A 15,273-nucleotide genomic window follows, 5' to 3' on the forward strand; every position below is an offset into this window, starting at 1 on the left:
TTGTGTAATTTAGAAAACGTCTGCTTTAATTAACTCCATGGTTCGAGCCTGGGGCAGGAATTGGTGGCTTTTGAGAACTATTTCTCAGAGCTTAATCAGGAAAATACCCATTTGGGCAGAATTAAGGTTTTGTGCCATTGATTACTGTATTAAGTAACTGGGAGTCAGTTGTTCACGTCTAAATGGAAGGAAAGACAAGGTGAGAAATGGTCCATACAAGTTAGAAATAATTTACTGAATTATGTATTTGAGGTGTTCATTATGTAGGTACTTAGTGTTTTAAATCAGTAAAGAAGAAATGAGAGTCCAATTGTTTTTGCTGCTCATTTGGGGGCCTGTGGCAGTTCCTGGTGCACTTGTATGTGTGTTTTAAGTTTTGTGCGTGAAAGACAAAAGATAACCTGGTGATAACCTGACAACTCGGATTCAATTTGGATTTTTTTATCCTATTTAGATAATCGATTCATACCAGGTGATAAGACAGTTGCTCTCAACTGATCTTGCTGTGGCTTTATTCCCTAAATAGCTGCATTAAGTGCTACTGGTATGAAATGTGAACAGAGAAGGGCTAATATTCAGGATTTTGATATTATTTGGTGAACTAAGGAAAATGGGAAGTAGCATATCTTTGGACAGTATTTACACTGTCACTTTAATTGCAAGTTTTAGCTGATTTCATTTCTTGCATAGATTTTAGGACCTAAAAAGTTCTCTAGTTTGAAGAAATGCCGTTGGTTTTCATCTACCTAGAATGAAGATTCTGTATAAAGTTGTCCAGCTCAACTTGGTTCTAGGCATTTGCCTAGAATTGTGTCAGTTTGGGACTAAAATGTGATATTAGCTGATGAATAATTTTGTTTTGGGAACTTTGCATGTTGAATTCTCCTTTTACACCATGCGTGTAATCCATAGTGAATGTTCCTCTGTTTGGCAACCACACGGACAGTACTTAGAAGAGCACATGTTTAGAGGATTTGTCAAGCGCAGACTGCTGAGGGTTGTTTTGGAAGTTGGTGACTAAACACATCAAAGGAGATGGTAGAGTCCTCCCCTCCCTCCCCCGCCTGGTTTCATGGCTGAAAATGTTTAGGCTTTCATGATTGGCGAATTGAACTAAACACAGATACCATTATTATTTTTTGGGGGGAGAGGAACAGTGGCCCTGAGCTAACATCAGTGCCCATCTGCCTCTATTTTGTATGTGGGATTCCGCCACAGCATGGCCTGATGTAGGGGTATGTAGGTCGGTGCCTGGGATCTGAACCTGCGAATCCTGGGCCGCCGAAGCGGAGTGCGAAAACCTAACCATTAGGCGACCAGGCCAGCCCCATGCAGATACTTTATTTTTTGTATGTGGTTTATCTTTTCTCTGGAAATTCTGAATTTTCAGTGAAGCTTCCACACTTTTTGTTCAGTATAAAAGGAAGAACTTTTCCTAAAAAGGGTAGATAATTTGGTTTCAACTTGATTTTGTGAACACATTTACTGAGGCTTCACTTAGGTGCCAAAGTCTAAGTTAAGAGCTTCTGAAGAATGCATGGGAAGACTGGATTGGATAAAGCTACATTTTAAGACAGATGTTCAGTGGTCGCTAGTCATAGGCAAAAACCAGCATACCTAGCAGGTATATTGTATGTGCTTCAGACCACTGTATTTTGTTGATAACAGTATCCCTTGAAGATTGAGTGGCATTTAGTCACTATATCAGCAGAATCCAGCAAAGTGTTGCTAACAATTGGACTGACTCCTCTGTTTCTTGAATCAAATGGCAGAGCTGGAAGTCGTGTTGACTGAAGCAGAGAAGTGCCTTGGATACTGCGTGATGCTAAGTGGAAGTACTTAAAAATGACCTGAGAAAGAAGTTCTCTTTAGGGGAAAACGGGCAAATTTTATTAAGAGAAAATTACTGATATACTTTGATTGAAGAACTTAGATAACCAGTGCCTCCCGGTTACAGGAAAGCATGGATGGTCCTCTGTTTTTCAGGATCATCAATCTCTTGCTACTTTGAGTTTTTAAACTTTAAAAATACCTGCAGATTTTTAGAGAAAAAAATTGGATTGATTGCGTCTGTAGCTGGAGAAATGACTTATTGAATTAATTATCTTTGTAAGTTGTTTTAATCTGTTGCAAGCAGGTGAAAAGTGGGTATTTTTTTAAAAAACTGCCTACGCAGCTGGTCTGAAAGCTACCCTGCCAGGGGATAAACTAAAGGGAGTGTCTATGGGAATGGAAAGAAACAGTCATGTAGTTGTAGTACAAGTGTGAGAGAAGGAGAGAAAATTTAGGAAACAAGTATTTTCTAGTGTTGTGAAAAGAAAGCAATGGACTTTTATTCCCTTTGTGATGGAATAAAGTACGATTTCTATCTCTAAGTGAAATCTTGCAACATCCGATTTTCATGTTGAGAGATTTTTTTGGCAGGGGAGGGCTGAGGACAGGGGTCTCCCGGCTCTTTGGTTTAGATGGCACGAGAAAAATGCGCCCAGGTTAACACAGGCCACATTCTCAGCTAATGTGCAAAGAGACATAATTGCCCTTTTAGCAAGTGAACTGACATTTTCTTTCATAAAGGAACAAGTGTTTTTTGTTTTGCTACTAATTTTCATCCACTTTTGAAAAAATGTTTTTGCAGTTTTTTGAACTAGTGAAAATAGTCCTTGTGGGCATTGCTGCCTTTCCAGTGAAAATTCAGGACCTTTGAGAACAGTTTATTCTCTCTGATAATCTCATAATAGCTTTTATAGTATTTCCTTGGGTCCTATTACCTGTAGGTAGTAAAATGTCTAAAATTGGCAAGGGAAGGTGTCTTGAACCTCATCTGACATTCTCTTGCCTAGGCAAGGGCAGGGTCTCTTATGGAAGAGATGGAAATTGAAAAGTCGCCTGAAGTGACTTAAAGGGACCCATGGCAACACATAATAGGTTTGTATGTTTCTTAGAGATGTGACTGAAATCTCAGCAGAACCAGCTTAAGAATGGGTTTGCCACTTGTAAATAAAGAAATAGCAAAATGTGTAGCCAATTACCATAGAATGAAGGAAGGGCATTTATTTGTTTCCACAATGCATACAAGCTACAAAATTGAGTCAAATGCAGCCCTAATTCCTTTTTGCTCAAGAAATAGCCTTCATGTTTGGAAAAAATCAGGTAAGTTGGGTGGAGTTGTAGCTATTTTAATTAAGAGAAAACACGTTGCTCTGGTTACTTTTCCATTTAAACAGCATAGTGTATTTACAACTTTAAATACTCCATTTATCGATTTCCTTAAAATAATAGGCTTTCTTGGGAGTGTTATTTACCTTCTGTGGCCCACCTGTGCCTTGTATTGTAGGATCTAGATTAACTGGTTAGATAAATTAGCTGGATAATCCAGGAGTACCAGATTTGTCCTGGTGTCATTTGTTTTAAAATTTACCTGGTTTTTAGGTAGATTTCTCAAGAACCAAGAATGATCTAGAACTTTAGAAGTATGGAACTGCCGGTTTTTAGTTAGTAAAAATAGCTTCAAAGATTTTTATGGAATCACAGTTGTAGTAGTCACCTACAGTCAGAACCCCAACTGACGTAAATTTGTGGAGCAGTCACTTGCATAGAAAGGAATTAGAGTAGTTGAAAGTTATGCTCAAAACCAGACCGTCTGGTATCAGGTATGAGTTGTGTGACTTTGGTCAAGTTACTTAACTGTTTCTTCATCTCTATAGTGGAGGTAACACCTGCCTTAACGAGTCGTGGTCAGAACTGAATTACATCCCTTAAAAACTGCATGTACTAAGTATTGTGTTAGATGCTGTTGGTCATTATTAACAATTCCTATTAGAATGGGAATTTGGCAAAAATTGGCTTGTTACATAAACTTTGTATTTCAAAGACCCATTGCTTCGGTTATTACCCTAACACCCCCAGCCCTCACCTGATGGGTCATCTGCTTGGCCTTTCCTGCTGTCTGACAGGAGTACTTAAGGGTCAGTGAAAGTGCCAGACAGAGGAGGTGGAGGATGAGAGACATGGGCCAGAGAGAAAGTGGTTGGTAGTGTCTCTCTAGACCCCCTGTCTCAGGTCTTCAGAAAGAAATTGGTAATATTTTATATTTTAATGATTTTATCCAATTTTAAGAGTATGAGTATTTGTGATGAAAAGAATGCAAAAACGTAATTTAAAAACCTGGAAGTAACCACTATTAACGTTTTGGTGTATATTCTTTAAAAAAATTTTTTTTTGCATTGATTTGTAAAAGTGAGATGATTCTATTCAGCCTTTTGTAACCATTTCCATGTCAAATATTGTTTTACTTTTTAAAAGGCTGCATAGGATGTTTTTCATCAATTCTAAAATCCATCTCAACTTCAAACATGTTAAAATATGGGGGGAAGAACGTGCACCATAGAAATCGATGGCATATTAGTTTTAATGTTTTTTCCTACTCAGAACATAAAGTAATGGGGTGTCCTAAAACCGGTATAGATTCCCTGACATTCAGCGTCTCGTTGTATAGATGATTTAACCACGTCTCTACTGAGGGGCATTTAGGCCCCTGTCCACATTTTAATCAATGCTGTGATAAGTTCTTTGTTCAATTTATGATATTTATGCTGTTCTTTAGTCTACGTTGCTAGGAATGGAGTTGCTTATTCAAATTTCATTGAATATTGCCCAACTGCCTCCAGAAAGGAGCCAACTAACATTCCGGGTTGCGAACACCAGTTTTTCTGATTAATACTGGCTAATTTTTTTCTGTAATTTTCCTCATTTGGTAAGTGAAAAATGGTATTTAATTTTCGTTTCTTTGGTTACAGGTGATTGTCTTTTTTCGTGCTTATTGGGCATTTACTTGTGTTTTGTGAGTTGCTCACTCAGTCCATTTTTCTTTGAAGTGTTGGCTTTTTTCATATTGATATGTAGGAGCACCTTATTAAGTAAGTTATTTTTGGCATACATTGCAAATATTTTTTATCTAACTTGGTGTGTGTGAGCTTTGCAAAGTTTTAATTGGAAATTTATTCCAGTATAGGCTGTTATGTGAAGATCTGACTTGTTTCTTTCCATTGTCAGTTAGCCAGTTGATGGAATTGCTTATCTTTTTTTAGGGGGAAGAAGAGACTTTTCTGATCTCTTATTCTAGAGTGATTTACTTGAGGGTTCACCTGTCAGCCTTCCATGAGGGTAGATAATGTGAACGTCCATGACTCCTGCAGGCTAGCAAGAGAAAAACAGGGCTCCTTTGGAAGGATTGAGCAGCCATATTGGGACAGATGACAACTGCATCAGGTGAAAGACAAAGACAAAGAGCTTAATGGAGAAAAACCAAGCATCGGATAGGGCGCATTGACCAGAATAGAATGCCTAGCTTGGTATCTCTTTTACTGGCTTCAGGGCATTGGTGAGTTGCAGCTGTATGTAGGCTATTAAGGGGAACTGAGAAATTGGGACAGGGTGGAGGGAAAAAGGCAGTAAAAGGAAAGAACTAGATAACACTAGTTTGACTTTCCTATTGCCTGTAAGGAAGACACAGGCCCAGGAAATAGAATCTCTGGCTTCTGGGAAGGAGGGCCCCTTCAAAGAACAATTCAAGGTAAGGATTTCTACACAAGAATTAGTGGTGGAGATTACCAGGAATCCATGAAGAATGCACTTGGACTCTTATTTGTAGTATTTAGGTCCCAGAGAATCAAGGAATTTGATGTTTCAATAGAGCAGAGATTTCTGGGTTGGCTTTGGGATGTATATCAGGAGTGAGGCTTTAAACCATTGCTAATTTTCCCGAGGAGAGCAAGCCTGGCCGTGTGAATATTGGTGAGTTCTACCTAGTCCTCGTAAAACTAGGCAGCCTGATTTTGGATTTTGACTGTGTGTGGGTGGGGAGGAGGATTGTGAAAACTACCTGGGGTGAGGGTAGAGCGAGGTTATCCATCCTCTGTCATTCATGGAAAGAGGACATTTTACTGGCAGAGTGAGCAGCCAAAGGCGTGCTCAAATAGGTCTTTAGAATAAACACTGCGACGTGTATTATAGCAGGGCCGTCAGTGGACAACGGGGTAGGATGGGGGTTGGGAATGAAGAGGAGCAAATGCTGACTCAGTTGTCCCAGCACAGAGGAAGCAGGCACAGCTGGACTGGCTTCTGGAACAGAAGGAGCAAGATGAAAGCCGTGGCAGGTGACGTCTTTTACCTTTTATTGATAGCCTGCTAGGGACAGATGTGGTGCTGGGGAAACAGATTGCCGTGGTTCCTGCCTTCAGATCACGCGAGGGGAGCACGAAGGCCTTGCATCCTTAGAAGGAGCCTTTAGGAGTCAAGGAAACCTCCCTTTAATTTTTTTTTACTTTTTTAGGAAAACAAATGAGGACTGCAGTATTGCCTGGGGCTTTAAGGAAAGGGAAAAGGTATGGGGGGTTGAAGGGAGACTGGGAGTTGGGTGTTGGAGCCCAGTGGGGGGAGGAAGAGTGACTAAGATGGATAGCGCGTAATCAAGGAAATCAAAATAGGAAAAACAGGTACAGTCATGCCTTGCATAACAGTCATGTCGACATTTCGGTCAACAATGAACTGCATATACAATGGTGGTCCCGTAAGGTTAGTACTATAGGGCCTAGGTCTGTAGTAGGCTGTACCATCTAGGTTTGTGTAAGTACACTCTTATGGTCGCCCAACGATGAAATCGCCTAATGACACATTTCTCAGAACATGGTTGTTAAGTGACGCATGACTGTATTGCAAGCAAAAGTTGGCTCTCATTGTCAAGAGGTGATAGGTTGGCCTGCTTCTGAGGAGGTGGCCTTGTCTGTGATGGCCCAGTGCAAACTAACAAGGGGCATCAGGTCCTGGGTGCAGACAAGCCAACACTGAAGCTGCTGAGACGCTAAGAACCATGGTGTGGGGGTGCTGCGCACCAGTTAAATAGGTAGAATGGAGATGTAAGGAAAGAGCTTAAGTGTGTCAAAGAAAGCCTAGGGTTGGGGCCGGCCCCGTGGCTTAGCAGTTAAGTGCTCGCGCTCCGCTGCTGGCGGCCTGGGTTTGGATCCCGGGCACGCACCGATGCACCGCTTCTCTGGCCATGCTGAGGCTGCATCCCACATACAGCAACTAGAAGGATGTGCAGCTATGACATACAACTATCTACTGGGGCTTTGGGGGAGAAAAAAAAAAAAATCCAAAGAAAGCCTGGGAGAACTAAATAAGTCTGGAATGGCAGGAAGCATGGAGGAAGAGTTACATGTGAACAAGCAGAGCAAATGTTCATCGCCTCAACTTTTAGAGCTCTGAGGGACATCTGATAAACCGAAGCCGCCTCAGTTCCAGTGTTTGGGTGGGATGGCAGTAGAGGGTAGGCCCCAGGCTTGACGGGGATTTAAGCAAAAGGTTCTTGGGCCTCTCATCCTGTTATTTTGGGAAGAGTACTATTAGCATTTAGCCAAGACTCTTGCCCCACCAACTTAGCAGAAGTGCCTATAGTGAAGGGATGGAGGCAGGGATGGGCTAGAGGAGAGTGACAAGCCAGGGGCCACAGATTTAAAGGACTAGAACATATATCACGTTCCAAGTTCGTGCTGGGGAGAAGAGAATTATCTTCCAGGCTCAACTTGAGCTCTCTGAGGACCGGCTCAGTCTTTCTGAGGAGGGAAAGCAGATGCCTTTGGGAGAAGAGGACGACTTTTGAGTGCAACCTTGGTGGTTTGGGTCTTAGACCCTGAGGTAGCCCTGGTGCTGAAGGCAGCACCTGCTGCAGCAGAAAGAGGAGGAAACACAAGGGGCCAGAGAGCCTGTGGGCCCCTCCTTTATAAGACATCAGATTTTGGAAAGGGAGGCTGCTTGCCAGGGTCCTATGGTGGGTTTACAGTAGCTTTCCACCATCAGGCTGCTCTTCACCGAAAGGATGAAGGCAAAATAAGCTAGCAAAATTAGGAAAAATTACATTCTTAGGCTTCCACAAATAAGGACAGTCATGACCATCTTGGGAGCCCTTGTATTGGTGTTCATCAGGGTCTTTTATAGCCTCATCTGTAAAACTAAATTGATCTGTTCTGAAGCTTCCTTGTAACTCACTAGTATATCCATCATCTAGAGCCGTGTTCTCCAATACGGTAGTCACTATCCATGTGTGACTATTTTAATTATAATAAAAATTCAGTTCCTCAGTCATACTAGAGACATTGCGAAGTGGTCAATAGCTAATGTGGTTAGTGTCTACTGTATTGAACAGTGCAGACATACAGAGCACGTTTCTATCTCAGAAAGGCCTGTTGGACAGCACTGATCCTGACATAAGTCCTGGTATAGAGTGGCTGCTTTATAAATAGTTGTTGCATGAATGGCCCTCTGGACTGGTTGCCATTGCTGGTAAGAGTTTTGGTTTCCACCCTCTCCTTTCCGCTTTCTGGCCAGCATAGCCCAGAAAGTTGTAGGAACCCTGATTGGAGTCTCTAGGTCCACATGGTGGAGGATGTAACCTTCAGGCTCTGGAGAAGGCAAGTGAGGTATCTGGGTTAGATCCAACTCTCAGTTCCTGAGTCACCCTGAGCAAGCTTGCTTGCCCTCTAGCTGCAAGCAGACCTGATGGTAGCACGCAGGGGTGATGACACTGGAGCAGGGGACTGCTGTGTCACTAGATGGGGCATGCTGTGCTGGCTGGGGGCACATCGACGTTCCAAGCTTCAAGCTTCTCCACTCGGAGCATGAGGGAGCCACACCCCATCTTTAACTGATCCAGAGTCAGCTTCTCACCACAGGAGAAGGTGAGCGGGTGAAGGGAGCTTGAGGGGAAAACAGAGAGAGAGATGTGCTGCGGCTCTGGTTCCCCCAGAGGGTGGGTTACAGGAGCCTCATGTGAAGGGAGATAGTCCATGTTGGAGGGTAAGTAGCCCTCGTGGGTGGGAAGGTAGTCCACCGGGAGGACTGTCAAGGGGCTGGCTGGGTTTCCCGGCTTTGCGTCGGGGCTCCTGCTCCCCAGCACCTTGTACAGATTCGCTAGTTGTCCTGTCTCGGCTGTGAGGGCTCTTGCAGGTGGTGGGCTTGAGGCACTGTACGCTGCATCTTCCCCAGAGGTGTAGTGACCTTGGACTCCTTGTCCCTTGTCTGGCCACTTGGGGCGATGGGGATGTCTGAAGACTGGGGTCGCTTGATGAAGAACCTCATTGATGACCAGGGGCTCAGGTTCTTCAGGAGTGGGCCAGTCTGTCAGGAGCCTGTCCAAGGGCAGCAGTGTCTTCTCCTGAGAAAGGAGAGGAAGAGGCTTATGTGGCTGTTAAGTAGCCTTGACAACCAACTTCTCCAGGGTTCTAAAAGGCCTCCCAGCCTGCATTGCCTAGTCAGCTTGGGGCAGGACGCTGGGGGCCCTTGGCTTTGCAAGGTAAGAGAGGCAGTTAGTGTCGGCAGGCACACAGGCGGGAGCCATGGACTCCTTTCAGTGAGTGCATCACTGTGCTGCTCAACCTTGAACCAAACTGCACTGGCTGCTTTTCCTCTAGGATAGAGGGCATGGTGGGTGCGAAGGAAAGGCCGAGCTTGCCTCTGGCTGGGGGAGGAGGCAGGGAGGACTTTAAAAGGGTCACAATTGAGGCTGGCCCTGTGGCGTAGTGGTTAAATGCATGATCTCCACTGCTGGCGGCCCGAGTTCAGATCCCGGGCGCGCACCGACACACCTCTTGTCAGGCCATGCTGTGGCGGCCTCCCACATAAAGTGGAGGAAGATGGGCACGGATGTTAGCTCAGTGCCAGTCTTCCTCAGCAAAAAAAAAGAGGAGGATTGGCATGGATCTTAGCTCAGGGCTGATCTTCCTCACCAAAAAAAAAAAAAAAAAAAAAAACGGGTCCCACTCAAGCTGCATCCTGAAAGATATATAGTATTTTCCAGGTAGGGAGGTGGTAGGTAAGGAGGACGGGTCTATTCTGGAACCTGCTAGTTCTTTCTTAGGACAGGCAAACTGAGGCTTCAGAATAGGAGTCATGTGACGAGAGGACTTCTAAGGGATGCTAAGGAGTTTGGGCTTTGATACAACTACTGAGAGGTTTTAGGCAAGGTAATATCCTCATCAGTTCTGCTCTTAAGAAAGACCCCTCTGGGATAACTTTTTTGGGAGAAATTTTCACCCTTTTTTCCCTACAGCTAGTTCTCTGTTACTTCTCTTGATTACTTTCTCTTTCTCAGCCTCATATCAGTTGCCAGCTCTTCAGCGTCATATCTCTTTCCTTCCCAAACTTACGGCTGATTCCTGAGGCCAGGTTCAAGCACTTTAGTAACATTGGGGCTCTCCTTACATCCTCGAAACTGTCTTTTACACGGTCTGCTTGGTCTTTCTCAAGCAGCGCTCCCAGCCTTTAACGACTCAGGCTTCCATACGCAGCGAAGCTTCCAGCCCTTAGCCTGGCAGAGGGTTCCTGCACCTTCCTCCACCTTCCCATGTTTCTGCTCAGAAACTATTGAAGGCACACTGTCCTGGTCTTCCTGACACACTTTCTTCTCAGCGCCTCCACCACACTTCCACGGCCAGCCTCCGCCCTGCTTCTGTCTGCTGCACCATCTCCTGCCTGACCCCGTCTCGTTCATGAAGCCCCTGGTGACTGTTCCCTCCCCTGGACTCCTACAACAGCCAGCAGAGAAACCACCCCTTAGGTTCTTGCCACATGATGCTTTGTACTGTCACTTTTTTTTTCTTTTTACATGTCCATAAGTCCTATGAGCAGGGACCATGTCTTAAGGGAGGAGTAGGATGACAAAAAATAGCCTCGGGACAGGGCAAACCTGTAGGACTAGTCCCAACTCGCACACCCTACAGCTTGGGAAAATTCTCTGGCCTTTGGTTCCCTCGTGTGTTAAATGCCAAATTGTGCAAGAGCGGTTTGGTCTGCGGCCTTTGATGTCCTCGTCCTTGCCTTGAGCGTGGCAAGCGTCCAAAAAGTGAGCGATGGTGCTGTCTCGGGACAGACGTCCACAAGGGGCCCTGACAAGCTAGAGGGCACGTGTGTGTTTCTTTTTCAGGAGGCTGCTCTCTTCCCATCACTGCGCAGACTGGCCCTGGCATGTCGGTCTGCTTGGAACATGGCCGGTGGCTCTGGGAAGCAGAGCCTTCACGAGCGCTGCTGCCACAGATGTGGGCGAGATTACACGGGGCGCGGAAACCGCGGCTTGTTCTCACGAGGTGAGGCGTTCGCTCTGCCTTCTTGGAAGCTCTGGCAGTACTGACAGAGGCTGCTCCTCGGCCTTGAGGAAGCGGGCCCTCCGGCTGACAAGTCCTGGGGCAGGGCCTCTTAGATCACTATTGGCCCAGGGACCTCGGGCACACTATTTTAAGCTTTTACAAGCTCAAAATGGATAACATCCCAGTGATCCCCTTTATCATTTGGCCTTTTCCTCCAGAGCTGTAAGACGCGTGGTTTTTTTAGCCACATATAAAGAAATGGCAGGGGGATGTAAGGCTGAGAACTCCACACATTTGTTGGAGGTGAAGGACTGTCGTGTTTCTGATGTCTGCCTCAGCCCATCACCAGGAGTGCAGTTTGAATCTTTAAAAACAGTCTCCCTGCTTCAAGGGTCAAGTGACTGGCGTTCTGGGGCTGCCTCAAGGCCTTCATCACGCATGCCATGTTTAAGCTAAATTTTTTTAAATTTTCTAATTCACCAGTTATTTTTGCAAAAGAAATATATGCATATACTTTTGTAAAAAATTTTAAAAGTTCAAAGGGAATTTGTAATGAAAATTAAGTGGCCCTCATATCCCCAACCCCCTCCCCAAAAGCAACCAGCAGTGTCAGTTTCATACGTAGGCTTCCAGAAAGATCCCGTGCACATGCTGGGGGTGTGTGTGTGTGTGTGTGTGTGTGTGTGTGTGTATAAAATCTCCCTCCTTTTTATACAAGTGAGAATCCACTTCAGACAATTGTTACAAACTTTGGTTTTTCACTTTTAAGTATCTTAGAGATAGATCTCTTTTTTTTTCAGTACTTGCATAATGTCCTGTTGTATGGATGCACCCAAATGTTTAAGCTGCCCTCCTGGTGGCAGGTTACTTATGCCCAGTTTTTGGCTTCTATTACAGTGCTGCGATGAACATACTTATACTCTACAACGTGGGCCATGTGTGTGGCAATTTCTGTTGCCTTTTCCCTGTGTCTCTCTAACCCTCTGTGTGTCTTTCTCAGCATCTCTTCTAGGCTTTTTATGGGCCCTGCAGCCTCTGGATCCCCTCAGGCCCAGGCAGAGGCAAACAAAGCCCAGGACACCAAAGCTATCAGCCTGGGAGCCAGGTGTCTGCGACTGACCCAGCGCGGCTTCCCCCCGTGCTATTTCAGGCTTTTAGGACAAGGGACTGTGGAATCTCAGCAGTGGAAGAGAGAGGTCTGAAGGCTCAGCTGATTCACCTTCTGGTACTGACTCCCCTCCAACACTAGCAGTGGATCCCTGTCAAATGCCTTCCCATGGGTCATCACACGACTGCTACCAGGGAAGGGCCCCGGGTGTGAACACCTCTTTAGTTTATTCAGCTCGGGGTGTTGACTGCTAAAAACACTGCTCTCACACTGTGCTTAAAGATCTGTTAGGACGTAGATAATGTAGACGTATATAATGTAGAAAGGTCTTTTAGGATGTAGATTATGGGGGACAGCAATCCTACTGTCTGTGAATCCAGGATTCACCATTTACTAGCTGACTAATGTTGGGCAAGTTCCTTAGTCCTCTGTGGCTCAGTTTCCTCATCTGAAAAATGAGGATAATAATAGTACAACCTCGTAAAGCTGTTGAATGGATTAGATGTTAATGCATAAAAAATGTTTTTTCAAAATGCCATATAGAAGGTAATATATATATGTCTATCTAAACATATAAATATATTATTTTATAATACAATTATATGTGTTTAATTATATATCATGTATATGACATATAATATATATAAAAATATAATTTAAAAAAGTATCATGTATTAGCTACTATTATTATTACTGTTCTTGCCATCATAACTTAACAGGGACAAAACCCTTCAATAGAGAGATGAGACTTTAAATATGAATCTTCCTGGGAAGAAAGTGAACGATCTTTGCCTTATATGACCCATGTGCTTCACATGGCATCTTACTTAATCCTCACAAGAGTGTCCATGGGAGATGTTGTCAATTCCTGTTTAACAGAAGATGAAGCTAGGGCTCAGATCATCAGGCAAGTTGCCTAAGGGTCATCTACATAGTACATGGCAGAGGAGGGGTTTGCATCCAAGCCTTATTTCAAAGGCACTAAACAGCAGTGACTTACATCCCGAGTGAGGCAGACGTGGCTAAGACCAGCTCTTTCCTTGAGCAGTGGCTGGGACCACTGGCTTCTGGCCTGAGGAAGGATGTGGAAGCTGGAATGCACTGGGTAACTGAGGAGAAGGGCTATAAGCAGGGAGAAAGGGAGTGTGGGGCTGCCAAGGCCTGGGGCAATGGGAAGACGTTGGCATACTGCTTCCTTCCCCTTTGCTCCGCCTAAATGCGCAGTCTTGCTCCAGATTCAGATGCCTTCACCTTCCAGACCCTCCACCAGAGATGGACATCGTGTCCACTGTGAGCTGTCTCACCTCCTTAGACCGTGTGGCAGCAGCTCCCTTCGCTTCCTGTTCTCTCGGCTCCCTCATCTGCCCGCCAAGCAACCTCTCCTTCTTGAACATCTTTTCCTTGCACAATGGAGTGATGTACTGGCTTCGTGCCAAGACCAAAATAGTCGGGGCTCTATTTATCGGTTCTCTGCTCAGACAGGACTGGGATGTCACGGTAAAGCTTCAGTTTTCTTGAATTTGGATGAGTCAATGCTCAGGCTAGTACTTGGCAAGAATACTTGGTTTTTCATTTCTTTTAAAGTGAAGTGGAGGTGAGGAGGGGAACATAAGGCATGGAGGAGGAACGGAAAGCTGTGGGCCTTGAGTCTTCTGGTCATAAGCTTCTGGGAGTCCCTGTGCCTTGACTGTGGGCTCAGGTGGTAACTAGCACGAGCGACTTCAGCACCAGGTTTCCTGGTAACTACGATGGGAAACTTAGATGTGCTGACCTCTAGAACCCCACCACCTGACCACGCAGGCTTTATGCCTTACCTCCACAAGCGGGTATTTCTTGGCCCAAGTGCTATTCGCTGGGTCTGGAATTTCTCTGCTACACCACTGAGGTCTGAGGGCTGCCAGGAGAACAAACACCCTGTAGATAAAGGAAACAGGGACACCTGGTGAAGTGTGCACAGGGAGGCGTGGACACGCAGGTTCTCAGTGTGGTGACTTCAGTGTAGGGGGTGTTCAGCGTGGGGATATGCAAATGAGTGAAATACAAACACTGAAGGAGAAAGATGCCGGGTCATCCAAGGCTGCACTAGCGCTCTGTGAAGTTTGGAGAGATGACAAAGAGTCCTGAGGCAACCACTTGGGTCGGCTAACTAAACAATGGAGCTTTTGCTCCGAGTGATGTTGAGCGGATCGCTATGTAGCCAGGCACTCGTTCGGCAAACACTGACTGAACCCCTGACGTCTGACCAGCATGGTGTGCATGCTAGGGATAGAACAGCAAACAAGAAAACTGGTCCCTACCTGTGGGGAGCTTACTATTTAGTTTTTTAGACTGTTTATAAAGAGTATGTAATGACAGGTGAAATTATTATGCTAAAATAGTAAAAAAAAAAAAAAAACTAGAACAAAACAGGGTACAAATGGTATAAATAGCTTGAACATAACCATGTGAAAAGAGATGCCAAGAAAAAAACACCATAGGGAAATAACCAGACTGTTAATAGTAATTGTATTGGGTGGTCAGAGGAAATGTGGGTCTTTTTTTTTCCTTCTTACATCTCTGGGTTTTTTAAACTATTTGAAAATGAGTTTATATTACTTTTATGATGTGAAAAGGAAAAAAATCCTACAAATGTTTCTTATAAATGCATGCGACTTAAATATTTTGACTATTTTTAAAAAATTCAAGACCAATATGAAACATCTCTAAGACTTGGCTTTAATAAGCTTTGATGTTTAATAAGAAGGGTAAGCTTCTAGGATGTGTTAAGCCCTTTGAAACAAGAGATGTGGCCATGTGACCAGTTTTTCTCCAAAGAACTGTGAGCAGAGGTCCCTGTGACCTCGTATAGATCATGCAGATGAGGACAGTGCCCAAGGGATGGTGGGCCAAAAACGTGGAAGAAAACCGGGTCCCTAAATGACTGTGTGGAGCAGAGCTGCCAACCAACCTGGAAGACTTCCCTCAGGACTATTATACGGAAGAGAAATAAACTACTTTATTAAAGCCACTAAATTTTGGGGCCTTTTTTTT

General features: G+C 44.5%; 1 protein-coding gene across 1 annotated transcript in view; it reads right to left on the minus strand.

Annotated features, from left to right (window-relative positions):
• Positions 1–7,457: 7,457 nt before the first annotated feature.
• IL12RB2 (interleukin 12 receptor subunit beta 2) overlaps positions 7,458–15,273 on the minus strand; it is a 65,085-nt gene continuing 57,269 nt past the window's right edge. Inside the window, exons 15-16 of the mRNA XM_087449229.1 lie at positions 14,058–14,157; positions 7,458–9,208 (exon numbers count right to left, since the gene is read on the minus strand). Coding sequence (XP_087305355.1) covers positions 8,603–9,208; positions 14,058–14,157 — 706 coding nt within the window. The 3' untranslated portion in view covers positions 7,458–8,602. The remainder of the gene's footprint in view (positions 9,209–14,057; positions 14,158–15,273) is intronic.

This window comes from Ceratotherium simum, chromosome 2 (assembly GCF_057802395.1).
Source record: "Ceratotherium simum simum isolate JZ-2026a chromosome 2, ASM5780239v1, whole genome shotgun sequence".
Taxonomy (NCBI): Eukaryota; Metazoa; Chordata; class Mammalia; order Perissodactyla; family Rhinocerotidae; genus Ceratotherium; species Ceratotherium simum.